This window comes from Oryza glaberrima, chromosome 1, assembly GCF_000147395.1.
Source record: "Oryza glaberrima chromosome 1, OglaRS2, whole genome shotgun sequence".
NCBI lineage: Eukaryota > Viridiplantae > Streptophyta > Magnoliopsida > Poales > Poaceae > Oryza > Oryza glaberrima.
The window spans coordinates 5,398,766-5,423,527 of NC_068326.1; the positions used below are offsets into that span (position 1 = coordinate 5,398,766).

The window sequence follows — 24,762 nt, forward strand, 5'->3', positions numbered from 1 at the left end:
GCCCCATTAGTCAATGGCTAACTCCTCTCTCTCCTTTCCTTGTCTCTCTCTTCCCCGTCTCTCTAGGGCACGCGATGAAGTCATGGTGGCGCGTAGCCTGCATCGCACGGTGGTTGACGGGAAAGGAATGGCACGGCGGCTGGCGGAGGTGGCAGCGGAGGCGGCTAGCTAAGGCGATGACAGAGGAGATGGTGGCACGCGGTGCTAGCCTGCGGAGGAGGCGACATACGCGATGGCGGAGGAGATTGTAGTGCACGGTGGCCGGTGGAGTCGTCCTCTCCTTGCGACCATGACCGGTAAAGTCATCCTTGTCCTTGCGGCCGGGGAGTCGTCCTCGTCCTCACGATGGCTTCTTGAATGCCCTCGACTACCACTACATCCATTCCCTTTTCCTCAACCTCGAGAGATCCTCGGGACGCCGTCGTCTCCTTGTTTGGGACTCCGTGCATCGGCCGCCGTGAGCCACCATCTCCTTCATCATCACCTCCGCCAACCGCCACATGCCACATGGCACCATGTTCTTGCCGCGTGCCCTAGAGAGATGTGGCAGAGAGGGAGAGCGATAAGAGAGAGAGAGAGGAGTGAGCCGTTTCTCCATTAGCCAAAACCGGTCATCATACTGCTAAAGGACTAAAATTAACACGGTATTGTGAGTTGAGGGATGGGTTATACCTGGTATTCCGGTTGATGACGAATTTTAAACTCGACAACAAATTAAGGGATCTAAAGTAAACTTATTTCCTTAAAAAAAGGGCTTTTACGTAAAAATCGAGTGGATGACAACACAAAGTCATCTATACAATACTACGAGTATTGATGCTCAAATTGATGCTGAATGAGAGATCATAAAGCTACTTGTATCAGTACAAATTACGAGTTACACTCAATGATTAGGTTCGTTGAGTTGAAACCTACTCATAGAAGAGTTTTAAGTACTAAACTTCACGGCTAATTATTTTCTCATAGGCCTTGTATAGTTCCTAAAAAATTTTGCCCAAAAACATCACATCGAATCTTTAGACTATATATGAAGCATTAAATATAGATAAAAAACTAATTACACAGTTTATATAAAATCGCGAGATGAAACTTTTGAGCCTAATTAGTCTATGATTAGCCACATATACTAATGACAGATTAATTAGGCTTAATAACTTCGTCTCGCGGTTTACAGACGATTTATGAAATTAGTTTTTTCATTCGTGTTCGAAAACCCCTTCTGATATCCGGTCAAACATCTGATATGACATTCAAAAAAATTTCTTTTTGCGATCTAAACACACCCATAGTAAAAATGATTGTAGCAATTTCACCTATCCCTACGCGCCTGTAATCAGTACAATTACGGGTGCGTTTAGTTCACATCAAAATTGAAAGTTTGGTTGAAATTGGAATGATGTGACGAAAAAGTTAAAAGTTTATGTATGTAGAAAAGTTTTGATGTGATGGAAAAGTTGGAAGTTTGAAGAAAAATTTTAGAACTAAATCGGCGTACATGAGTATCTTCGAGAAAAAGTAAATGTTTACAAACCGGAGAGATATAAATGAGTATAGGAGAGGATAGATTGTGGCCGTCAGATCTAGCACCAAGTGGAGATACTACATGGAGTACTCTGTCTCCCTCTCGTCTTCCTCCTCTCCTTCCGCCGCGGCGCACCACGCACGACGGCATACCCCCTCCCCCTCCGATCTCCCGCCGAAACCTCCCCCGCGCGTCGTGGAGCAGACCAGATCCCGACTGCGCCGCGGTTAGCAGCTCACCCGTAGATCCCCCCCCCCCCCCCCCCCCCCGCGCGCCGGCCGCGGCGCTTGTTCGCCTTCCGGCGATGCCGACGCCGAACGGTACACCTCGGTGGCAGCGCTACTCCGCCGTTCTCGCCGCAAGGTGCACCGCATTCTCCACCCCCCGCGTGATTGAATTTTAGTAGTTCGTTCCAGCGTATTTGGCCCCATGTCAGGCTTTATATAAAACTTCAAATGGTTACTTTGGGATGAACTGTATTTCTCTCGGACTTACGATGTCAAATTGATATAGTTTTGATACGTTCAAGATGAACTGTTGTTGTGATTTCCTAGTGTAGATGTTAACTAACCTAAATTCACCCAATCCTGTAAATCCAAACAAATTGTTTTGCATCTGATTTTGATTCAAGTGTTATAACTGGGATTTCCGACCCCTTTGGAGACAAAAAAGTGACTTCTGTCAATTGTGATATATAATGGTTAGCTTTTCTAGAATGCGCGCTCATGTCCAGTACTCCAGTCTGCATGTCTGTTTCATCATTTATTTCAAAAAAAACTTGGAGAAACACTATAAAGTACCTGTAAACGATATTAGTATCTTTCGTTGCACTATAGCTACATTACAAACTCCACAGATCATAGAGGGCTGCCCTCTGCCATGATCCAACATTTTGAAAGCGGAATAGAGACTACATTGCTCCAAAATTCTACATTTACATTCTAAAGTAAAATTAGATGTAACTACAGGACTGCAACTCGAAACATCCCTAGGTGGCATGTTCTTGATTATCATGCCAAGTCGCCTCATGCCTGATTAGTTATCACTATTATCTTAATCTGGTACCTTCTGAAAGGTATACTACATACCTATCTGCAGTTCTTTGCATCGTTGCTGATTTCAAGCATCCTTATTCAAATTTCCATAAAAAACAGATGATCACCATCTCGAATTACTGTAATATCATCAATTTCAGCAAATTCTGGATTGACAAGTTTTGTAAGACGATAATTGTTAAACTTCTGACCTGCAGAATCAAAATTATTGAATAAGAACACTTGCACTAGATCCAAGTTGTATTACCTAATACAGACAGTCCCTCATACTTGTACCTATGATTAATTATAGCCTAATGGGACAGCTACTGCTTGCTTTTTTTTAATGAAATGTCAACCAAATGTAAACTACAAAAATGCCAAGGGACAGTTCAATCTATAAAATGAACTAATACCGTGCCAACTATTAACAAATTTTGGTGCTAGTTATTTGAGGGGTTAATGCAATCTCATGGCCCATTAACCCATCAACTGATCAACTCAACACTGAATGCATAAATATACTGTTTGGTAGGGTTAGGATCTGGTGCTTTGGTATACCTGCTGGGCTTTACTTTCTTGATTAAATGGCGTTGTATTCAATTTAAACATTTCAGGTGAAGGTGTTATCCATGAAGAAACATATTTCTTGAACTATAAGTAAATGTTGGAGACCTTAACCTCCAGTCTATTGCTCTACCAAGCAAATAGAGTAGCATACTGATGTAAAACAGTTATCATCTAAGAAAGTTCTGGTGTAGTGGTAGGATAGAATTATAGAACTCTGTTTGATTGTTGCATGGGATGTAAATTAAAAGTACTCTTCCTGTAACCTATGAGAATCTTAAGTTTTCCAAAACATGCTGCAGCTGGAAGGATTTTTCTCACTTCTCAGGGGAGTTTTACCTCCCTTGCACTGAGAATATGAGGTCCCTTCTGCTTACATACCTGAGAAGCCAGTTCATGGAAGAAACTAAGCCCTCCTATACAGGGCCCTAATCGTCCTCCCTCATGTATTTAAATCAAAGAATACTTACAAGCTATGGCGAAAAGTTTATCAAGAGATCCTGGTAGATTTATAACTTTTGCAAGCGGTGCCTCCGGTCTTTTGTTTCTCTGTGAATACATATGTATTGTCACTCTTTTCCATTCTAAAGCCATAGAATGACCATTATTAGCTTTTAATTCATTCTTCTCATTGTCTTGATTCAATGCAGAACATCTGTTGTACTCTCCAAAGTGTTGATGCATCATCTGTAAAGATTTTTCCATCACCTCGGTAGAGAACCTGTGATCTTGGTTCATCTTCTGCCGAATATGAAAGAATTCTAATCATCATTCTGCATAAAAAGGTATATTATAAAACAAGACACCATGATGATACCAAGACATGAACTAACCTGGGAAAGATTGTTCAGAATAACTCGTCTGTCATCGCTGTTTTCCTTGATAATGTTCTTTAGCACTGCTGTGTTCAGCCTTAATAGTTGTGAAACTTTGATTGTATGGAAAGCACACGGCTGGGGGATGCTGCAGATAACTCCTATTTCTCCAAATATTTCACCATCGCACAGTACTTCCTGGACCTGGATTTTGTAATTATACATGTCAAATTCTGCATTACCCTTTTAACCATTGTTCTTTAGAACATATGAACTTTTGTTAAGTCACCTTTTCTGTTCCATCGATCTCTACCCGCTCTTCCTGCCAAACAAAATAACAACAGTTACACTAGTATCCATAGTTGTATGAACTGCAAAATCATCACAGTGTTCCAAAATATAGTTGCACTAACCACTGCTCCTGAAACTAATATGTAAACATCTCGGGGTGCTTCATTTTGGAGTATGACAACTTCTCTTGGTGGGTAGTACTCTGCTTCCATTTCAGTTACCTATTATGTAGGGATAATGTATTAACTTTGAGTTGTTCATGGTATATCGAATATTAACTTTTTATTTTTCTTTTGCAATTGCTCTAGCATAGAAACTAATTTCCTTGTGTTCATACCAGTTGGATCATGCAAGTAAATGAGACACCATGGAAAAGATAGACTTTTTCTATAACAGGTAAGAATAAGTTGCACGCTATGCTTGAACGGATTCCCTTGGGGAGACTATCCAATGTTTCTTTCTGTTTCAGCCCCTCTGTTTTATATCTTAGGCAGATATGAGATAGCATTTCGTCCTTAATATGTCCAGGCAACTTATTTCTTGCAGCAAACTGAGAGGCAGCATGGATTGTGTCCCTCTGCAGTATGGAAAGATGAGAACGATTAAGAGGTTTAAATGCACTTGATATTTGCAAAAATAGAAGGTATGTACTGCTTGGGAATGGTAGAGTTTTTATGAATTTTTTTACCAACAACCAATCTTATCTAATCTAAGTTCCCATTCATGATTCTACATGCAACTTTATTGTTAGTACAGTTCTGTACCAAAAAGAATTGTATAGCAATACTCATATTACTTCTAGCTGTGTCTATGCATGTATGCATATACAGGTGCACATTCAATTTGCAAGAGTTTTCGCATGCATCTCTACAGCACAGCCTTCGATTTCCAGACATGCTAGTGATAAGCTTAAAAATCCATAAGCAAAGTACTTCTTTCTCTCTCTTTTTTTTTTGTTCCAGTTATTTTGCAAATCCACAAAGCAGGAATATCAACATCATCAAAATTGCTATAGGATTTCTTGAAGTTATTGGAAGAGTACGTACAAAATTCCTGGTCCGGCAACTTCCCTGAACAACCAGATTTGTCATGTTACCTATGAGGTATGCTGTCAATCCCAGGTTAAATAGCATGTAGCATATGCTAAATAACATTTCTCTTTGATTCTCTGCATGCAAATCCCCATAACCAGTTGTTGTGAGTGTTGTTATGGACCAATAAATTGCCGTAACATATCGAACCCACAGACTTTGTGATCTGTAGTTTGATATTGCTGCTCCTATCCATGTTCTTGCTGGATTGGGGTATCTATCAGCTATTAAATAATTGAAGCATCCTGAACAATGTACCGCGAAAAGTGTAACCTGAAATTTTTACAAATAATAATAATAATAATATAGAACTAAGTTTTCTTCATCAAGGTAGTGTACTTCGATTTTTTTTCTTCTTTTTTTTTTTAATTTGAAGAGGGAAATGAGAGCATGCAAACTTACAGAAATTAGTTTGGTGCACCTTATCCAGTAGTAATTCAATCGGATATCCTTTTCGAGCCTAGAGGAATTGTTTTACCATATCAATTTTCATTTAAGTTTTTTGTAAGTTTCAAGATGAAACGGAAAAACACTGTACCTGGCAAATAATTCACTGAGGCGCCGGAGACGCCATAATCGAAGCATGCTAAGTAACCTATAAGCAAGGCCATTTTCATGCTTTTTGAAGATTTGCCCAAGCAGTTGATATGGAATCGTTGAACAGACATCAAAAAGGAACCAGGAAGAGAAATATCTGCATATACACTATTGTCAGTTTTGTTCAACAGTTATCTTTGAACGTGTACTGTAGCATTCAAAATTACATACGTGAAAAAACTGACCTAGCCACGATCCTTTTTGGATCATCCACTAGAAGATATGACTTTTGATCCAGATACGCTAGAAAAAATGTGAGAATAATATCGATTGCAAAGAAGCTGTCAATAATATTGTCAACAAGAGAAACCTTCCAGGAGAGATTTCTCAGATATGCTAGTTCAAATGGGCAGATCCAAGCTGAATAAACAACAAGCACGAGCAAGAACGTCTCCCAGGTCCTATCCAGACAAACAAAAAGGAACTAACTATGTAAATTAACTGTGTTTTGTGTGCATATTCATATATGAGCAAGCAAATATCGATCTTACCTGTAACGGGAATCATATGGAGAAATAATGAATTTTCTCAGCTTGATAGATTGGTTTGCTCTTGCTCCTAGAGGTGGGAGTGGGTCATTGTGAAAGATATTGCTAATAGTTTCCATTGGAGTGTCTAGTTAGAAGTGGGAGGTGCCTAAGTCGAGATCTTAGTTCCTAGAGGCTGTTTTTATTACTGACATGTTGGTGGTACATTTCTGAGTGTGCCAGTTAATCTTGACTAGCTGAGTGTGAAGTGGTAGCTGTGAATGCAGCATAAATAAGGGTTTGGTTTGGCTTCAGGAAAGAAGATGGAGGAAACAATGAATTATTTGGAAAATATTGTTTTATTTGGTTTTGTTATTTCTATGTGAAATAAAATCAAGTATTTCTTTCAAAAAGGAAAATAAAACCAAGTGGTCTGGTCTTATTGCTCGTGATTTGGTTGGTTAGCTATGAATGAGTTGTAAATGTTTTGGTGTACCAAGTGGTCAGGTATTTGGAGACGACGCCTGCCAAGTATCACTTTTTAGATATGATGGGCAGCCTTTGCAGAGTTCTACATTGTAGCAATCGGAGATTAAGAAAATTTTGAACTTTTTTTTTAAAGAAAATGAACTGTTTTTCCCCCCTGAAACGGACCCAGCTTCAGCTGATTCTATATTATAGCAAGAAGAGCAGAAATATCACTCTGTTTTCATTAGTTCGTGCATGTTGTTTCCAGGGACTCCTTGTATACCCCGAACTATCCCAGTTCTCTCCTAATATCCATAATTCATAATCTTTGCTGTCTGCATAGTCGCATAGAGCATGCCTTTTGAGGTGCAAAATTACGTGTGAATTTAACTGGAAAACCTCCTGGCATCTGAAGGTTCATTCCAGTTGGACCTTTCGTAAATATGGGATGGCCAAGGGTATTGAATTATCTCATTGATTCTCGTTTGCAGAAGTGCTTATTTAACCAGTTTTCCTTTATAATTTTGTACTATTTTGAGAAGATGTCGACATTACAGCACGAAGAGTTTAAATGTCATTGCAAGTTGCAACTCTTAGTTCAATGACTGCATTTTGCCAGTGAAGCTGTACTGTACATCTTCTGATCAGTTGATAAGTCTATTAAATGTCTCTCTGGCCATTTTCGAGAACAGCGAAAGCTTGCCATCAGTATCATTATGTATGATCCTCGAGCCATCTAAACATGTACAAGACAGTAAAAGAGATTTTTTTTGGTTAATTTTTTGAGAATAGCGAAAGCTTGTCATCAGTATTAACTATCTATTGATCCCCAAGCTATCTAAACATTCACCAGGCTCTTAGGTTTGTTTGTTAATTTTGGCTGCAAACGAAGAACTCACGGCTAATTTGGATCATTTCACGTGTCATCTTGTTTCTGACTTTGCAGGGTCCAGAGAGATCATGGAACTGGATGTGACAATTAGTGAAAAAGAAACATCTTGTTGTCAGGAGGACGTGAAGAAATGTACACAGATTGCTTTGGCTTCAGTTTTCCCTGCCTTTATCACGGACTTCCTGGGAGCTTATGGCTTGCAGGAAGCCTAACTCAGAGATCTGGTCGACCTCGTGTCCAATGCTTTCTTGTAATTTCTTCACATGCATCTACTTGATCACTTTGTTTCGTGTGTCGCCTTCAGCTCGGCTAGCTTGTGATCCCGAGTTCTAGAAAAGCATCTGGAAATGAATTGAGTTCTACTTTCAGGAATGGATAAGCTTGATTCTGTGCTCCGATCGATTAGGTCACTAATGCGAAATTGTTTCATCCATGCTGTTGACCAGTCATGTCTAAATTCTGAATTCTGGCCAAATTGAAATATTCATAACTAAAAAAAATTCCGTACATTGCAACAAGATCTAATAACATTAGATAATCTAATTAAGACTAAACAATCACTCTCAAACTCCAATTAACAATGACAGGATTAAAAATAGCCTAAATAGGCTATTCGATCAACATGTTGTGCATGAAGCAAATAGGGATTTAAACATAGTACTGCTGCATGGCCGGTGCCACATTGGTCAACAAAGATGGAGCTCATAGAAAGAGGGTTGGGAGAGGAGAGGTGATTGATTTGTGCTTTCTCACTTACTTAGGGGGTGTTTAAATGTAGGGGTGTAAAGTTTTGGCGTATCGCCTAGGATATTATATAGGGTATCGTATGGGGTGTTCGGGCACTAACAAAAAATCTAATTGCAAAATACGTTAGTAAACCACGAGACAAATTTATTAAGCCTAATTAATCTATCATTAGCAAATGTTTACTGTAGCACCACAATAACAAATCATGGAGCAACTAGGATTAAAAGATTTGTCTCGCAAGTTAGTCGCAATTTGTGTAATTAGTTATTTTTTTAGCCTATATTTAATGGTATTCAAACGTTTGATGTGATAGGGTGTAAAGTTTTAAGATGGGATCTAAACAAGGCCATATCCATCAACATTGGCTTCTTTTTTAAATTTGCATAGATACTAGTCATTTCAAAATGCTACTAAGTACAATCTTGGGATGAGATTTGATCCATCTAACTAGATTCGTTGTTAAAGAATAAGTCAAATTCTATTCTACTACTAGATTACAATATTTTAGACAGATGCAGTAACTTCCCACTCACAATACGGATTTCGTCACCAGACATCAGTAAAGGAGAAATTCATTCCAGTCATGACGTGTCAACTCGTAAAAATTATAGCATACTCTCTCCGTCCCATAATATAAAAGATTTTGGGTGGATATAATACATTCTATTACAATGAATCTGGTCTCATCCACCTAAAATCCCTTATATTATCATACTAATCCATAAAGCGAACTTGGCAACCTTGTGTTAATTGAGCTGAAAATTTTATTGACAGAAACAACGCAAAGACAATGTTCGAGCCGCTTAGACTGTTCTGGCCGTGGAACCCAACATGCTGCGCTTATGGCCCATTCCAAGCCCACAGGAGAAAAAAAATGTCCACTTGGACACGTGAAGGAATAAACCGTCAACCAGTAACCACCTGTCTAATACCTGTCACAAATCACAACCCGTGGACCCACCATGAGCACCGGAGTCATGGACCCACCATGAGCACCGGAGTCGGTCTAGCTCGCTGGTCTACGTGCACCGAGTCCACGAGCACCCCACCCACACCCACCGACCCACCCCACCAACGCATCGGCGCAACGCCGTCGCCGTCGCCGTCGCCGTCGCGGTCTAGAAAAAGCCGCCGCGATCTCCGACCGTGTCGTGCGCTCCTGTCCCCCTCCTCTCCGACGAGCCGCCTCGCCCATGGCGTCGCCTCCGTCCGCTCCCTCCTCCTCCGCCGCCGCGGCCGCGCGTGCCGCTCCCCATCGCCCGCGCTTGCGGTCGCGGCGATCTCTCCGGCCGCCGCCGCAGCCGCAGCCGCGGGTGCTTCCCTCTTCCGTCGCCTGCCGATCCTCCGCTCTCCGGGTGAGTTCCCAGATCTCGCGGGCTCCTTCGTTCCTTCTCCTCCTGCTAGGGTTCCGCATCGGGGGAATCGCCGCCTCGCTGATGTTCATCGAGGCTTTAGCACGTGTACTATTGGCACGAAATGAGTGTTCTCTTCTAGTTTTTCCCCGTCTGATTATCCATGTGTTGGCGAGTTGGGATGCTGCTTGTGTGATTCGTTTCGATGCTATTTGATCTCGTCGAGACGGTTAGGATGTTGCCTGTTGGAGAAATCGTCCACAGTATCACCTTGGATTTCTGAGTGGTGACTTTATGATGGATGTTTGTATATAACTAATTGAGTTTGCGCGAGAATGATTCGTTTGACAAACCAATGCGTGTGAAATGGTTAAGCTAAGGCAATCGCATTGTCATTTAATTATCCTTTCAGGACTTCCAATTCAGAAATATCTCCACGAGACCCACAAGCAGGCGCGATGTCCTTCCAGTTGCCTCTGCATTTGATGAGGTACTGTTTTATTTTTCTTTAGATAACATTGATTCTTATGGAGTTTCTTGATACATTGATTCTTATGGAGTAGCTTAATTTACTATTAGCGTTGGTTTTTATGTAGGATCTGGGTGATTTCTCGCTGGTGCACGCTGATGGGGATGACCCTTTAGAGGTTGTTGTATATTCAAGTGAGAGCGACTGGAGCGATGAGGAGGTCGTGTTAAATCCAACGAGTGATGTTGAGTTACCTCTAAAGAGCAAGAGCCGCTTTGAGGGTGTAGAGGGTGCGATGACAGTTGCTGCCCATAGGTTTGCCACGATTGAGAAAGGGCATAGGGACAGCAGGCAAGATAATAATATCTTCTGATAATACTTAAAAACTAGAGATTCAGCGTGTAGATTTGTAGCATGCATTATGATCTTCCAGGATTATCTGTTTATGTTCTTCCTGGTAAATGGCACTTAAAAGTTATCAAACTAGTAGTAAGAAACACACGCTTTTTACAAGTGTTTTTGCTAGGTTCTGACTGAAGCTCTTTACATCAATTCCCAGAACTCAACAAGGGCTGATGAATAATGTTGGACTGATTGCTTTCTTAGCAATATTACTTTTGTTTGTCGACTGGTGTTCTTGGCGGATTGTTAGACTACCTCTGGACTCTTTTTACTTGACACGTCCTTTTTTAATATCATCAGTTCTATCAGCATTAGCTGGATTTCTTTTTGCACCAGTTGCTGATAACATGAAGATTCATCATTTCCGGAGGAGAGGGAAGCTTATGTCTCCATCCTATAGAAAGCCAACACCAGCAATGGGAGGATTGTTCTTTGTACCTATTGGCATTTTTGTTGCAAGAAGACAGGTTGGTTCCTCAACTGGAGTGAATGGAGCAGCTATTATAACCCTCATATTTGCAATGGTTGGATTTCTTGATGATATTTCAAATCTTGTCATGGACCGCAATCGTAAAATACCGCATTGGATGAGATTATTTGTTCAGGTGAATGGTGCTTTTTCAATAGAGATGATAGGATGCTCTTCCCTTATTATGTTGAAAGCAACTTACAGTTGATCCTGTGTTCTTTTGCAGATTGTTGCTGGGATTTACTTATCTATCTGGTTAAGTTCTACAAATATTTCAACACCATATAACACGTAAGCATTACTTCAACTTATATATACTGAAAAACTAACTGCAGTTTGAATTAATGCTTTATCGGTTAGGCAATGTGGTAAATTGCCTTTTTTTTTTTTTGATGAGGAGTAACCTTTCTTAATGGCCTATGTCAAAGTATTATCATGATGCAGTACAATGTACAATTCAGTTAATAAGGTGCACAACATTATTTCTGCCTCCCTGTACTCACAGGAACACTGCACAGATACTTCGTGCCTTACATTACTTCCAAATGTACTGATTTAACATCTATTTTCAACTCATGCTAGTAGCTAGTCACTAGTGATCGTGTTCACATGTTAATTTAGAGGCAAGGGTGCTTTGCTAACCACTTCTGATTTTCATTTCCTATTTAGTGCACCAAGCTAGTCATGTGGCCTTAAATTCCATAACCAGCATTGATGTGGCCTTAAATTCCATAACCAACATTGATGTGGTCTTAAACTCCATAACCAGCATTCTGTAACAAAAAGATACATGTCACTACCGTTGTCATAGTTCTATAGCTTTGCCATGTTGACTAATACTTTAGGATGTTTTTGACTTTTTTCACTTGTCAGCTTTACTAATTGGAATTTGTTCATGAAGGAAATTCCTTGTTCCTCTTCCTCCTCCTCTTGGCCTTGCATTCATAGGAAAAATCTATCTCGTTTTGGCTGCAATATGTTCTCTTTCCATGGGCACTGGAGTTACATTGGTTGATCATCTTGATGGCTTGGCTGGTGGCGTCGCTGCTTTAGCACTTGCTGGATTGTCTGTTGCTTCCCTCCCAATTTGTTCAGGTAATTTGCCATTCTGGCTTGTTGAGCTAATCTCAAATATACTTATCCTAAACCATGAATAATCCCTTATTCGGCTATAGCATATTGGCTTTTACTGTTGCTTGGATACAAACATCCCTAAGTGGAAAAATGCCAGTGATGCACTTCACTCATTCAGTTTCATCTGGATCTTTCAAAGCTTATGTGTTCCACTGGCTGAAAAAGCCAGATGCAGTCTCCTTGCAGACATGCATATCATTTGTAGGGAGAAAGAGAACAAGTTGTGTAGTCACTAGTCATGAATCTGAAGCTGGCATATCAGAATTTACCTTGTCCCTATTGTACTTCAAAGTGATCTTCCAGATGGGCGCTCCTGTTGACTTTCTAATTGATTTTCGACTGCTACTAATGCATTATTAGTTGTAGGTTTAATATCTGTAGTGATTCTACTGAAGTAATGGCTAATAAGCTATTCACCTTTTTACTGCAGAAATGAGTGTTTTTGGAGCATCAATGTCAGGCGCTTGCACTGGCTTTCTTTTCCATAACAGATATAGGGCCTCAATTGTTATGGGACGTGTTGGCTCTTTTGCACTGGGAGGAGCAATTGCTACAATTGCAGCCTGCAGTGGAATGTTCATTCCGATGTTCATCGCATGCAGCATTTTTCTTCTTGAGCTGCTCTTGGTAATATTTCAGGTAAGTTATTGCTTGGATTACTTCCTCTTTTATTTTTTTTTGGAGACAATCACTTCCTTTTGCTTCAATTATTTTTTATATCTGGTGGTTGTTACACTTTGTCAGCATTTCTATAACTGTTACAAAGTGTTTGCTTCTGCTTTGAGCTGCATGAACCAATTTAGATGTTTTCCAGTAGATAATGGTTGAGTATTGTTGGAGTTCATTATTTGATTGTTCTCATTCTCTGTCAAAGAGCATGGACGATCTTACTTTGGTTATAGCTTTACACCCTTTTATATAAAAATAGATGGGTTAATATATCTGACCATCAAGTGATCTTTGTTGTAAACCACTATTTTTTGTTATCGTTTCCATCTTTCTGGGCCCCGCAGCCCAAACCTTATGTGCTTAATCAGGACCCCCTAGAAGGCCCTTTCACTGTCCATGAGCAATTATATTCGTATGGAAGTAAATTTAGCTGAGTTATGCTTCCATAATCCACGTTGTGAAGTTTGCTTATCCTTTTCTACTGAAAAGTAAGTTTCGCTGGTACATTAATCGTATCATGCCTTGTGTATATGTGTATATGTTTTTGCTGAACAGTTTTTAGTTAAATCTTGGTCTAGTCAGATTCAAGTATGACAATCCTTTGAAGTAGAGCGCATTTGATCATAGAATTACTTTTTGGTGATCAACAAAGCCTGTCTTATTTATACGATTATCTCTCACAGGTCCCTTTTCAGATGGCTAAGAAGCACTTCCTTGGGACAAATAGATATCCCTTGCGTATTCTTCCCTCGTATTACTTTCTTAAGTCGTGGGGTATCAAGGAACCTTATATTGTGGCTGGCGCATACATTATATCATGCCTATTGACGGCATTTGCAGGATATCTTGGTCTTGTTTCAGCGTAAGTGGAAGCTTAGGTTACTTACTATTCTTTCATTCTTTTTCTGTCGCTCCTACCTTATTCTTTTCAAAAAGTTTGAACCTATAGCATTCTTTTAGAATGGTAGTTACCAAGTGTATGATTCATACAACAAACATAGAAAATGTAGATATTGGACCTAGTAGGATTCCTAACAATTGTGGGAATTGGGTATTATAGCATGATATCGTGAGCTACGTTTTCTGCCTTGCATAAAGAATTGTATCCTTTTGTGACCTAAATTATTGTAGTTACAAAAGATATTAGACTATCAAGGAAAATAGCTTATGATTCTTGATTTGTTTTCTCCCTGGTATGAAAGTTTCAATAATGGATTGGTATGCTTTGCTAGGAATTAGTTTTGAATAAATGCCTAAAGGGCTAGTCTACAACTTTCTCGAGGAAAGAGTACAGACGTTTTAGCCTTTTAGGGAAAAAGTTTTTGAAAGATAGATAATCTAATCGGTGTATCAGTGATTCAGACATTCAATGTATGTGTCACAGACTCACAGTTGGGTCGGATACATATTCAGCTGTTTCACAAGTCGGAGGTAGCAGTCAGTTTTCTAAAACGCACTGCTAAAAGTGCAATAAGTTAGTACTACCTCCGTATTATAAATATAAGACACTGTTTACGGCATTGATGTGTAACTTTATTACTACCTTCATCCCAAAATGTTACAATCTAAGATGTGATTTGACTCCTGACAACAAATCTGGACGACTAGCTTGCAACATTTTAGGACGGAGGAAATACTTTTCTATTTGATATAACAATAATGTCTAAAAATTACAATATTATAAAAGGGCTTATAAAACATAGTTATTTTGAGAGCTATCTATAGTCACAGTTTTAAAAGTTTGACCAAATAAAATCAATAGGATAATATATTTAAATACACATGGTGCACCTCTGACAATAGTAGCAATGTTTTTTTTTTTGACCTTTACTTTTGCTATGATGAGTTTAGGGTTTGTTTCGATACGTGACGACACAACTTATGCACGCAGGAGTGATCTTGCACGTCCAAGTCAAAGGTCCAAAATGCCACTGACATATCGTAGGCAAATAACGGTTGATATGAATTCAGTGGAAAATAAGGAATATTCCCAAAAATATTTACAGGTAACAAAAAGAATTCTGATAAATGTACATGCTAAATTACTGTACACTAGTATGAAACAGATTTCTACAAGTGGTCAGAACACATTCGCTGGTGGTTAGGTTAAGTTGTTCACTCGAAAAAAATGATTTTGCTGAAATTAATTCCCAGAAAAATGATTTTCAACGAACGAGATGAAAAGTGAAATTGGAATCGGATTGACGATATACCAAACCAAATGAAAACATTATAATAGAGATACAGATCAGAAGAAAGAGAGTGAGACGTGGGTAACAATAATAAAAGGAGAGCTATAAGACACGTGCCACAAACACAATCGTGCGAACTGCACGTTATTACACGTACAACGGTACAAGCACGAACATGCAATTATGCATGACGTAGAGAGCTTGATATTACTCCCTATGTTTCAAAATGTTTGATACCGTTAATTTTTTTAGTACGTGCTTGACCATTTGTCATATTCAAAAAAATTTAAGTAATTATTTATTCTTTTCATATCATTTGATTCATTGTTAAATATACTTTCATATACACATATATTTTACATATTTCACAAATTTTTTTAATAAGACGAGTGGTCAAACACGTAATAAAAAGTCAACGGTGTCAAACATTTTCAAACGGAGGGATTACTACATAACTGTGTTGACGAAGAGAACCTTGGAGGGAGATGACTGGGGAAATGAAAGGAGCGGCGGGGCAATGAAGAATGAACGAGATACGTAATGCCCATGCAGCGGAGGTGGAGGAAAAGAAACCGAGCGGAGCACGACTGGGTAACGGGAACCAGCTCAGAACGATGGCAACTTGACTCAGCGCTGCTTGAGGTAGACGACGCAGCCGTCCCTCGGCACCATGGTCGGCATGTACACTGGCACGTCGCAGCCCTCCGTCCTCTCACGCCGGAAGTCGACGAGCGAGGCGAAGAGCGCCACGAAGAGGACGAGCTGGTTGAGGGCGTAATGCTGCCCGACGCACTGGTGCGAGCCGGCGCCGAAGGCGAGGAAGTTGCGCTTGTACACCACGTCCTCCCTCCGCGCCTCCGAGAAGAAGCGGTCCGGGTCGAACGCGTCAGCGTCTTGGAACCCTTGGAACGACGACTCGTACACCGATGGGAACACCATGGTGCCCTTGGGTATAGTGTACTGCGCCGTCAGCTGGAACGCCTCGACGGCGATGTGCGGCACCAGCGTCGCCGGTGGATGGTACCGGACAACCTCGCGCGCCACCGCCTGGGTGTATTTCATCGCCGACATCATCTCGGCAGTGATGGGTTCGCCGGACTCTGGCGACCAGAGAGCGGCCACCTCAGCACGGACGCGGGCGAGCACGTTCGGATGGGAGTCGAGCGCGGACACCGCCCAGCAGAGAGAGGAGGTGGACGCGTCCTGCGCCGCGAAGAGGAAGCCGAACAGGAGGGCGCCGACCTCCACGTCGCTGGTGTGCGGTGGTGGCGGCAGCCCCGCTGCCGTGGCCTCGTCGATCTCACGCACCGTTTCCTGCATCAAGTAGTCCAGGAGGCACTCTGGCTCGCCGCCGCCAAGCATGCGTTGCCTGCTCTGACGTGCGCAGTCCCCGAGAGTGTGCATCAGCCGTGCCCCGGCTAGCCTCGCCCGGCGGAACGCGAACCCCGGAAGGTCCACGGGCAAGGTTATGAAACCGACGTTGAAGAGGTTGTAATCCCTGTCGAACCTCTCCCTCGCCTTCTCGGTGAGGTACGGCCCCACGAACACCGTCTGCGAGGTCTCCAGGTTCATGTCGCGGCAGGGCACCCGTATCGGCTCGGCCTTGCCGCCGTTGGAAGCACTCCGGTCGAGCCACCGCCGGAGGTGGGAGATGATGACACGCTGCTGGATGACGGCATAAGTGGAGAGCGCGCGCGGCGTGAAGTTGGGCGCGATCCGGCGGCGCAGGTCCTTGTGCTCCTCGCCGACCAGGTAGACGAGGTTGTGTTCGCCGAAGAGCTTCTTGCCGAACGGGTGGCTGACGACGTGGAAGGCGTCGGCGCGGACGTTGGCGAACACGCGGTGGGACAGCTCCGAGTCACGGATGAAGACCGTGAACCGGCCGAAGAGAAAGTCCGCGGCGAGCCCAGCGCCGGACTTGCGAGCGAGCGCCGCTTGCACGTCCCAGAATCCGACCGGGTCGCGGATCAAATGCGCGGCGCTACCGAGGAACGGCACGACGAGCGGCGGCCCTGGCATGGACCCCTTCTTGCGGTGGTATGACAGCTGCTCTATGAGCATGTACAACGCCACAGCTGCAGCCAGCAATGGCGCCGCCGTGCGGAGGTGTACGAGGCCGTGAAACGACTCGATTGAGCCGGACGGGTCAGTGCTGGTTCTCATAGTGCGTGGGGTGCTGAAGGCTCTCGAGCTCCTGCTCAGACAGTTGCACTTATGTTCTACTGGACATGCGCGTATACGTATTTATAGGAAAACTATTTCAATCCGGCGGGCAACGTACGTCCCATCAGTTTATTCAAACACCATCCAAATATTCGTGTTATACAATACATCTATTGAACACATTGACTATAGGGTTAACTATAGATAACATAGCTATCAATCGGAGCGCCAACAACAGGCTCTCTTATTAACCTCGCTCTTATACAAGCTCTCTCTCTTAATAACTATATATAAATGACCTAGATAAATATTGAAGCCAGTAGCCTACTAAACTATTGACCTTGCTCTTAGAGCAAGTTTAATACTTAGTAGAGCTACTATATATAAAAGCCTATATTAAAGCTAACATGCCTATAATAGATAGGCTATAATATTGCCTTTAATCTTTTTCTTTTTCTCCAACTATCTATCTACTATTATATACTAAAAATCCATTAAACCACGTACAAAAGCTCTTAAACCATCATATGACACTCCTACAATCGCTTCTTAAATCATCATATGACACTTCTATAAACGCTTCTAGCTAGATTAGCGATGTCACGTGTCGCTCTAATAAATAAGAGAAATCTTACACAAATTTCAATAAAAAAATTTAACCTTAATTTTTAATTAAATCGGTGATCCATTATTTTAAACTATTAGATTAGATTTATTAAGAAACAACCTCATACCGAATAAAAAAAATCTGCCGTAAATAGTACTTAGGGGTGAGTTTGAGGAGAGGGGGATTGAGAAGATTGGGAAGATACGCAAAACGAGGTGAGCCATTAACGTATGATTAATTGAGTATTAACTATTTTAAATTTCAAAAATGGATTAATATGATTTTTTAAAGCAACTTTCCTATAGAATTTTTTTTGCAAAAAATACACTGTTTAGTAGCTTGGGAAGCGTGCGCGCGGAATACGATGTCCTTTTCGAACAAAAATGATTAAAAAAAAAGATGATTAGTCGTCCCATCTTATCTCCCGTGCGCTACGAGAGAAAACTACGCATGTATACTATTCATCGGAAAAAACTGAAAAAAATTCACGTGTTTGTATAAATATGTACTACTGTTCAACGGAGAAAAAACCCAACAAATATCCGTGTGCGTCCGTACTATTCACCAGGAATATGGAAAGTATTTAAAAATATTGTTTACATATAAACTAGTATGGTGGACCGCGTAAATTGCGCGGCTAAGATCATTATATTCTATCTAATATAATAGCATATATATTTTTTCCCAATTTATTATTAAAATATATTCAATATAATTTTAAATTTTATACTTTACCAAACTACCAATATGTAATATTCATACTGTATTTTATATACGTCATACTTAATAATTATTTTTAATATCAAATTTTAGTTGTTTCTAAATTATATTCCTATATGGCATGTAGACTCGTCTTCCAATATTTCTTTTTTTTTTTCAAATTTTCATTATTTGTAAATTGTATTTCTATATAGACTCTAGGCTTCTCTTCAATATTATTTATTTTTAATTCTGAATTCTCATTATTTCTAATTGTATTTATATGTAAACTCTAAACTCATCTTTCAATATTCTTTATTTTTTTAATTTCGAATTTTAGTTCCTTCTAAATTGTATTCCTATATGGACTCTAGTCTCTTCTTGCCATTTTTTTATTTCGAATTTTAGTTATTTGTAAATTGTATTTCTATATGGACTCTAAGCTCTAATTTTAATTTTATTAATTTTTTTCCTTTTAGTACATTCTAAATTCCTATATGGACTCTATGCTTTTCTTCTACTATTCCTTATTTTTAATTCCGAATTTCTATTATTTTTAATTATATTTCTATATGGACTCTAGTCTCCTCTTACAATATTTATTATTTTTTTTAATTTCGAATTTCAGCTATTTCTAAATTGTATTTCTATATGGACTATGTTTTTATTTTTCTTCGATTAATATGAGAATTTTTAGGCCATGAGAGCGAACGTGGAGGCTCCTTTTTTATTACTTTAATAAGATAATAGATATGTACAACTATTCACCAGAGAGAGAACAAAAAAATCCATCTATTATTTTGTCACAAACGCTCTTGAATCACTACTTTTTCCATGTCATATTATAAGTCGTTTGATCTTTTTTCTGGTCAAACTTCTTCAAGTTTAACCAAATTTATAGAAAAATATAATACTATTCTCAATACAAAACAAACATATCATCAAACTATATTCAATGTTAGATTTAATAAAACTAATTTTATATTTTAGATGTTAAATTTTTATATAAACTTGATCAAACTTAATAAAGTTTCACTAGGAAAAATATCAAACGACTACATAGCAATCCTACAAACTCTCTTATTCTGTCATCCGTCGCTTTAATAAATTAGAGAAAACCTTCCAAATTACAATAGAAAAGAAAATTATATATAACCCTTGGTTTTCAATTTAATCAATGAACTCATTATTTTAATCCATTACATTCGTTTAGATAAGTTAAAACATTAGGTTAGATCACACGTAACCTGGGAATGAATAAAAAAGTCTGTCCTGAATAGTACGTACGTACGTACGTAAGTACTTTACCACTCACCGAAAAAACGAACAAAAAGATGATTGGTCCTCCCATCTAATCTCCCGTGCGCTATGAGAGAAAAAAAAACGTATGTACTACTAACCGGAACAAAACTAGGAAAAATAATCTCGCATGTACGCATCAGGGTTAACAGATCCGACGAAAACCAAGATTTCGAGGGGGCTTGAAAGTAGAAACCGTCTGAAATTTTGAAGGGTTTCATTCAAATTCGAATTTGAATTGATAAAAAAAATAAAAAAAACAAAATCCATTGGGTATAAATTTTCCAAAAGAAATGGTATATTCCGTGTATTTCTTGAACTTTACAGTAGAAAAGAAAAGAATAACAGTTTAAAAAAGAAAAACACTTTCCTGTGCCGAATTCCTTATAGTAGGCCCACTTAGTACTTAGCCTAGATAATATAATAGAGAGGCAACGTGGTTGTGCACTTGATTTCGCTCGGAATATCGCTAAAGCCGACCGGTTTTCGCGAGCATATCGGTAAACTCAGGGAATTAGTATTCAAATTTTGGTTTATAAAATTTGTTCGAAACCTACCGGTTTTCTACCGGATTTCACGAAAACCGTCATACCGCCAAAGCTCAGAGTGGAAGGTCATCTTGGAATCGTAAACCCTGGTACGCATAAATACGTACTACTATATACCAGAGAAAACATATGTATGTGTACGTACTATTCACCAGAAATATGGGAAAAGCTATTAAAAAATCCTGTTTATTTACGTATAAATACATACTACTTCATCCGTTTCATACTATAAATCATTTTAATATTTTTCTAGTATATAAAAAAATAGCAATATTTTATATATTTTGATAATACATTTTGTTTTGCGTTGAAATACTACTCTATTTTTCTATAAATTTGATCAAAATTAAATGATTTTGATTAATTAAGAAAAAAGTCAAAACGATTTATAATATGAAACGGATGGAGTACTATTCACCAAAGAAAAAAAACGAAAAAACTCTTTCGTGTATGTACATACTACGCCCTCCTACTCCTAATTTTCAAATTAAATCGTTATTTGCTTCTACGTGCAATCGTACGTCCGTCCATACCCTACTTAACGTATCTAAATTAAGTATAGAGCATTTTTTATGTACCCTTGGAGCCAGGGATGGCCATCCGCCATCTATGAATTTCATCTGACGGACTCTACAATCAGTTGTACTACACATGTTGTAGCTTGAGTAGTAGAATTAGCGAAGGGGTAGATTTGAAAAAAAAATATGGTAAAGAAGTAATAAAATCCTCTGAATTTCGGCTGCCCCAATATTTCGGGATTGCAGTTGTGAATTTGTGATCCTCCTAATAGTTTGTAATTCACACACCTAAAAGATAGGTGCAGATCCCATAGAGTTGCGGCCAACTCCACCGATGAATTTGCCTCAATCTCAGCCATCCCTTTTTTTTTGTACGGTTGAAATCATCCAACCGTATACAAGCACGGACACGCAAGACAATGAGCGCTTGACGCGAAACACCACCTAATACACGCACATGCACGTGCAAGGTGCAACTACATCGGCTTGCAATTTTAATATAGCAAACAATAGAGAAGACGAAGTGGTCATGACATGATTGTCCAAATAGTGAACATTAGGGAAAATATTTTAAACTATTAAGAGGATATTCCTCATTGTTTGTATATAATTCAAATGATTAGAAAAAAAATAAAAAAAGCAACAAGATAGATTAATATGTGATAAATCACTCCATAAAAATATACAAGATCAAATTTAACTTCAACCAGTTGCAACGAAAAAAATAAATTTAAGTGTGAATATACGTTCATAGTTTTTTTTTTTGCAACTTGTAAAAGTTAAATTTTAACTTGTATATTTGTAGAATGGTTTTCTCATATTTTAATTTAACTTGTTGTATTTTTAGTTTTATTTTGTAACCATTTGTATGAAATACAAATAAAGGATATCGATATTTCCTTGAGAATTTAGAATACACCCGTGAACAGTACAGGGAACGCACATGCAGTGGAGGTGCAGCCGTGGAGAAATTGATGGGTGACGGAAAATAACCAGCTCAGAACGATGGTAACTTGGCGCACCGCTGCTTGAGGTGCACGACGCAGCCGTCCCTCGGCACCATGGTCGGCATGTACACCGGCACGTCGCAGCCCTCCGTCCTCTCACGCCGGAAGTCGATGAGAGACGCCAAGAGCGCCATGAAAATGACGAGGTGGTTGAGCGCGTAGCGCTGCCCGACGCACTGGTGCGGGCCGGCGCCGAACGCGAGGAAGTTGCGCTTGTACACCACGTCCTCCCTCCGCGCCTCCGAGAAGAAGCGCTCCGGGTCGAACGTGCCAGCGTCGGGGAACCCTTGGAACGACGACTCGTACACCGACGGGAACACTATGGTGCCCTTGGGTATAGTGTACTGCTCCGTCAGCTGGAACGCCTCGCCGGCGATGTGCGGCACCACCGGGCCTGGAGGCCAGTACCGGACAACTTCGCGCGCCACCGCCTGGGTGTACTTCATCTCCGTCATCATCTCGGCAGTGATGGGCTCGCCTGACTCCGGCGACCAGAGAGCGGCCACCTCAGCTCGGACGCGGGCGAGCACGTCCGGGTGGGAGTCCAGCGCGGACACGGCCCAGCATAGGGAGGAGGTGGACGCGTCCTGAGCCGCGAAGAGGAAGTCAAACAAGAGGTTCCCGGTCTCCATGTCACTGGTGTGCGGTGGCGGCGGCAGCCCCGCCGCCGCGGCCTCGTCGATCTCACGAACCGTCTCCTGCATCAAGTAGTCCACAAGGCACTCCGGCTCGCCGCCGCCGCGCATGCGCTGCTTGCTCTGACGTGCACAGTCCTCGAGAATATGCTTCAGCCGCGGTACGGCAAGCCTCGCGCGCCGGAACGCGGACCCTGGCAGGTCGATGGGAAAGGTTATGAAACCGTGGTTGAAGAGGTTGTAATCCCTATCGAACCTCTCCCTCGTCTCCACGGTGAGGTACGGCCCGACGAACACCGTCTGCGATGTCTCGAGGTTCATGTCGCGGCAGGGCACCCGTATGGGCTCGGCCTTACCGCCGTTAGCAACGCTCCGGTCGATCCACCGCCGGAGGTGGGAGAGGATGACACGCTGCTGGATGACAGCATAGGTGGATAGCGCGCGCGGCGAGAAGTTGGGCGCGATCCGGCGGCGCAGGTCCTTGTGCTCCTTTCCGACCATGTAGATGAGGTTGTGGTCGCCGAAGAGTTTCTTGCCGAACGGGTGTCCGACAAGGTGGAAGGCGTCGGCGCGGACGTTGGCGAACACGCGGCGGGACAGCTCCGAGTCACGGATGAAGACCATAAGCCGGCCGAAGAGAAAGTCCGCGGTGAGCCCAGCGCCGGACTTGCTAGCACGCGTCGCTTGCAAGTCCCAGAATCCGACCGGGTCGCGGAACAAGTGCGTGACGCTGCCGAGGAATGGCACGACGACGAGCGGCGGCCCTGGCATGGACCCCTTCTTGCGGTGGTATGACAACTGCTCTATGAGGATGTACAACGCCACAGCTGTAGCCAGCAATGGCGCCGCCGTGCGGAGGTCTACCACGACCAGGCCGTGAAATGACTCCACCATTGAGCCGGGCGGGTTAGTTCTGGTTCCCATAGTGCGTGGGATACTGAAGGCTCGAGCTCTTGCTCAGACTGTTGCACTTATGCTCTTCTGGACTCTCAACAAAGAGCGTATTTATAGGGGGGAAAATCGTTTCAATTACTTGACTTGTTCCATAAAATCTTGAGTCTATTCTTAGATTTCCCCCCTTAATGTGTAGTTCAGGGTTTAAAATTTCGAAACTAAGATTTCTGCCACAGGTGGGCGAAAGAACCGAATTTTCCGAATTTTTTTCGTACGATTTTTTTTTTGAAAATTTGACTGATTTTGAATAAATTTGACCAAATTCACAAAATATTGCAAAAAACAAAATTTTCGGGCGAGATGTGAGCATTTCGGTGGGGGGGGCGAAATTTCGAACCGAAATTTCAAACCCTGGTGTAGATTGAGTTTGAACTTAATATGTAGTTAGACGTATACTTACCTCGACGGAATACCATATATCACTGACTCCTATATGAAAACAAACCCAAACATATGTAAAGCCGGGAGGAGATGTTGAAAGAAAGACATAGTTCTATTTGGTTCCTACTAAAACCAGTGGCGAAGCTAGGAAATTTACTCGGTGGGGTTAATTATTATTACTTCATATTTTGGTGAGGTCATTTATGCAGATTTGAATAGATTTATATAGAAAATTTAAGACTCACTGGATGATAGTGAAAACGCTGGGCTGACCCCACAACTTACACATAAATCTGTCACTGATTAAAACGATTCAAAATCTACATTTGTCTCTTTACTTTTACTTAAATAAGGGTATCTGAGGGTATAAATATAAAGCTTCGCCGGGAGGGGATGTGAGTGAGGGATTTCAACCCGAGACAACACAATTCAAGCAACCTTCAATCTTATCGAGCCAACACCTAAGTAAGCTGACCATAACTAGCTAGCCGCAAACCATCTCATCCAGGTTTTAAACCGATACAGTGGCCCACTATACTAGATCGACCTCATGCTAGTCGTTCGACTTGAACTGTTTTTAGGAATTGAGCAAACCCAAATAATATGAAATTTGCTCCTGTCCAACAGAAAGTACCTTGAGGTACCGGTACCGTATTGTTTCTGATGGTTGGATTTAACAATGTCCATCCTGTCTAGCTAAACGTAACTATCGGAAACAATTTGGTAGCATGAAGTACAGGTACCTTGAGGTACTTTTTATTTGACCAGAGCAA

General features: G+C 41.1%; 4 protein-coding genes and 1 long non-coding RNA gene across 11 annotated transcripts; 2 read left to right on the forward strand and 3 right to left on the reverse strand.

Moving 5' to 3' along the window:
• Nucleotides 1-1,591: 1,591 nt before the first annotated feature.
• Nucleotides 1,592-8,333, forward strand: LOC127777064 (uncharacterized). 7 transcript variants are annotated; one of them, XR_008018242.1, is made up of 5 exons: nt 1,592-1,885; nt 3,426-3,626; nt 3,774-4,625; nt 4,776-5,332; nt 7,799-8,333. It is a non-coding gene; the product is annotated as an uncharacterized LOC127777064 (long non-coding RNA). The 7 variants fall into 7 exon arrangements; XR_008018244.1 differs by lacking the exon at nt 3,426-3,626 and having other exon boundaries at nt 4,776-4,872; nt 5,060-5,332; nt 7,799-8,332; XR_008018247.1 differs by lacking the exon at nt 3,426-3,626 and having other exon boundaries at nt 3,774-3,908; nt 4,570-4,625; nt 4,758-5,332; nt 7,799-8,331.
• On the reverse strand, nt 2,320-6,623 carry LOC127777004 (potassium channel KAT2). Its single transcript, XM_052303530.1, has 11 exons — nt 6,409-6,623; nt 6,103-6,318; nt 5,859-6,014; nt 5,723-5,780; nt 5,276-5,593; nt 4,567-4,806; nt 4,352-4,450; nt 4,228-4,260; nt 3,957-4,142; nt 3,594-3,864; nt 2,320-2,768 (listed from the first exon to the last, which is right to left on the reverse strand). The coding sequence occupies exons 1-11, from the start codon at nt 6,522-6,524 to the stop codon at nt 2,656-2,658; spliced, it is 1,806 nt and encodes a 601-aa protein (XP_052159490.1). The 5' UTR covers nt 6,525-6,623; the 3' UTR covers nt 2,320-2,655.
• A 1,207-nt stretch (nt 8,334-9,540) lies between the features above and the next one.
• LOC127759856 (phospho-N-acetylmuramoyl-pentapeptide-transferase homolog) lies at nt 9,541-14,943 on the forward strand. The gene is made up of 8 exons (XM_052284076.1): nt 9,541-9,846; nt 10,256-10,333; nt 10,440-10,663; nt 10,872-11,319; nt 11,410-11,474; nt 12,085-12,278; nt 12,748-12,956; nt 13,670-14,943. The coding sequence occupies exons 1-8, from the start codon at nt 9,685-9,687 to the stop codon at nt 13,850-13,852; spliced, it is 1,563 nt and encodes a 520-aa protein (XP_052140036.1). The 5' UTR covers nt 9,541-9,684; the 3' UTR covers nt 13,853-14,943.
• A 157-nt stretch (nt 14,944-15,100) lies between these two features.
• Nucleotides 15,101-17,374, reverse strand: LOC127759857 (cytochrome P450 710A1-like). Its single transcript, XM_052284077.1, has one exon. It carries the CDS (start codon nt 17,339-17,341, stop codon nt 15,806-15,808), a length of 1,536 nt encoding a protein of 511 aa, XP_052140037.1. The 5' UTR covers nt 17,342-17,374; the 3' UTR covers nt 15,101-15,805.
• Nucleotides 17,375-21,941: 4,567 nt separating this feature from the next.
• LOC127760169 (cytochrome P450 710A1-like) lies at nt 21,942-23,578 on the reverse strand. The gene has a single exon (XM_052284388.1). The coding sequence runs from the start codon at nt 23,576-23,578 to the stop codon at nt 22,010-22,012; it is 1,569 nt and encodes a 522-aa protein (XP_052140348.1). The 3' UTR covers nt 21,942-22,009.
• Between the last annotated feature and the right edge of the window lie 1,184 nt (nt 23,579-24,762).

Excerpts from the sequence above, each read along its gene's own strand:
- LOC127777004 (XM_052303530.1), bottom strand. The coding sequence starts at position 6,524 with ATGGAAACTATTAGCAATATCTTTCACAATGACCCACTCCCACCTCTA. Across the intron at positions 6,015-6,102 it reads CCAAAAAGGATCGTGGCTAG|ATATTTCTCTTCCTGGTTCC; the intron begins GTCAGTTTTTTC and ends GTGTATATGCAG. Across the intron at positions 5,781-5,858 it reads CTCAGTGAATTATTTGCCAG|GCTCGAAAAGGATATCCGAT; the intron begins GTACAGTGTTTT and ends CAATTCCTCTAG.
- LOC127760169 (XM_052284388.1), bottom strand. The coding sequence starts at position 23,578 with ATGGGAACCAGAACTAACCCGCCCGGCTCAATGGTGGAGTCATTTCAC.
- LOC127759857 (XM_052284077.1), bottom strand. The coding sequence starts at position 17,341 with ATGAGAACCAGCACTGACCCGTCCGGCTCAATCGAGTCGTTTCACGGC.
- LOC127759856 (XM_052284076.1), top strand. The coding sequence starts at position 9,685 with ATGGCGTCGCCTCCGTCCGCTCCCTCCTCCTCCGCCGCCGCGGCCGCG. Across the intron at positions 10,664-10,871 it reads AAAGGGCATAGGGACAGCAG|AACTCAACAAGGGCTGATGA; the intron begins GCAAGATAATAA and ends ATCAATTCCCAG. Across the intron at positions 11,475-12,084 it reads ATTTCAACACCATATAACAC|GAAATTCCTTGTTCCTCTTC; the intron begins GTAAGCATTACT and ends TTGTTCATGAAG.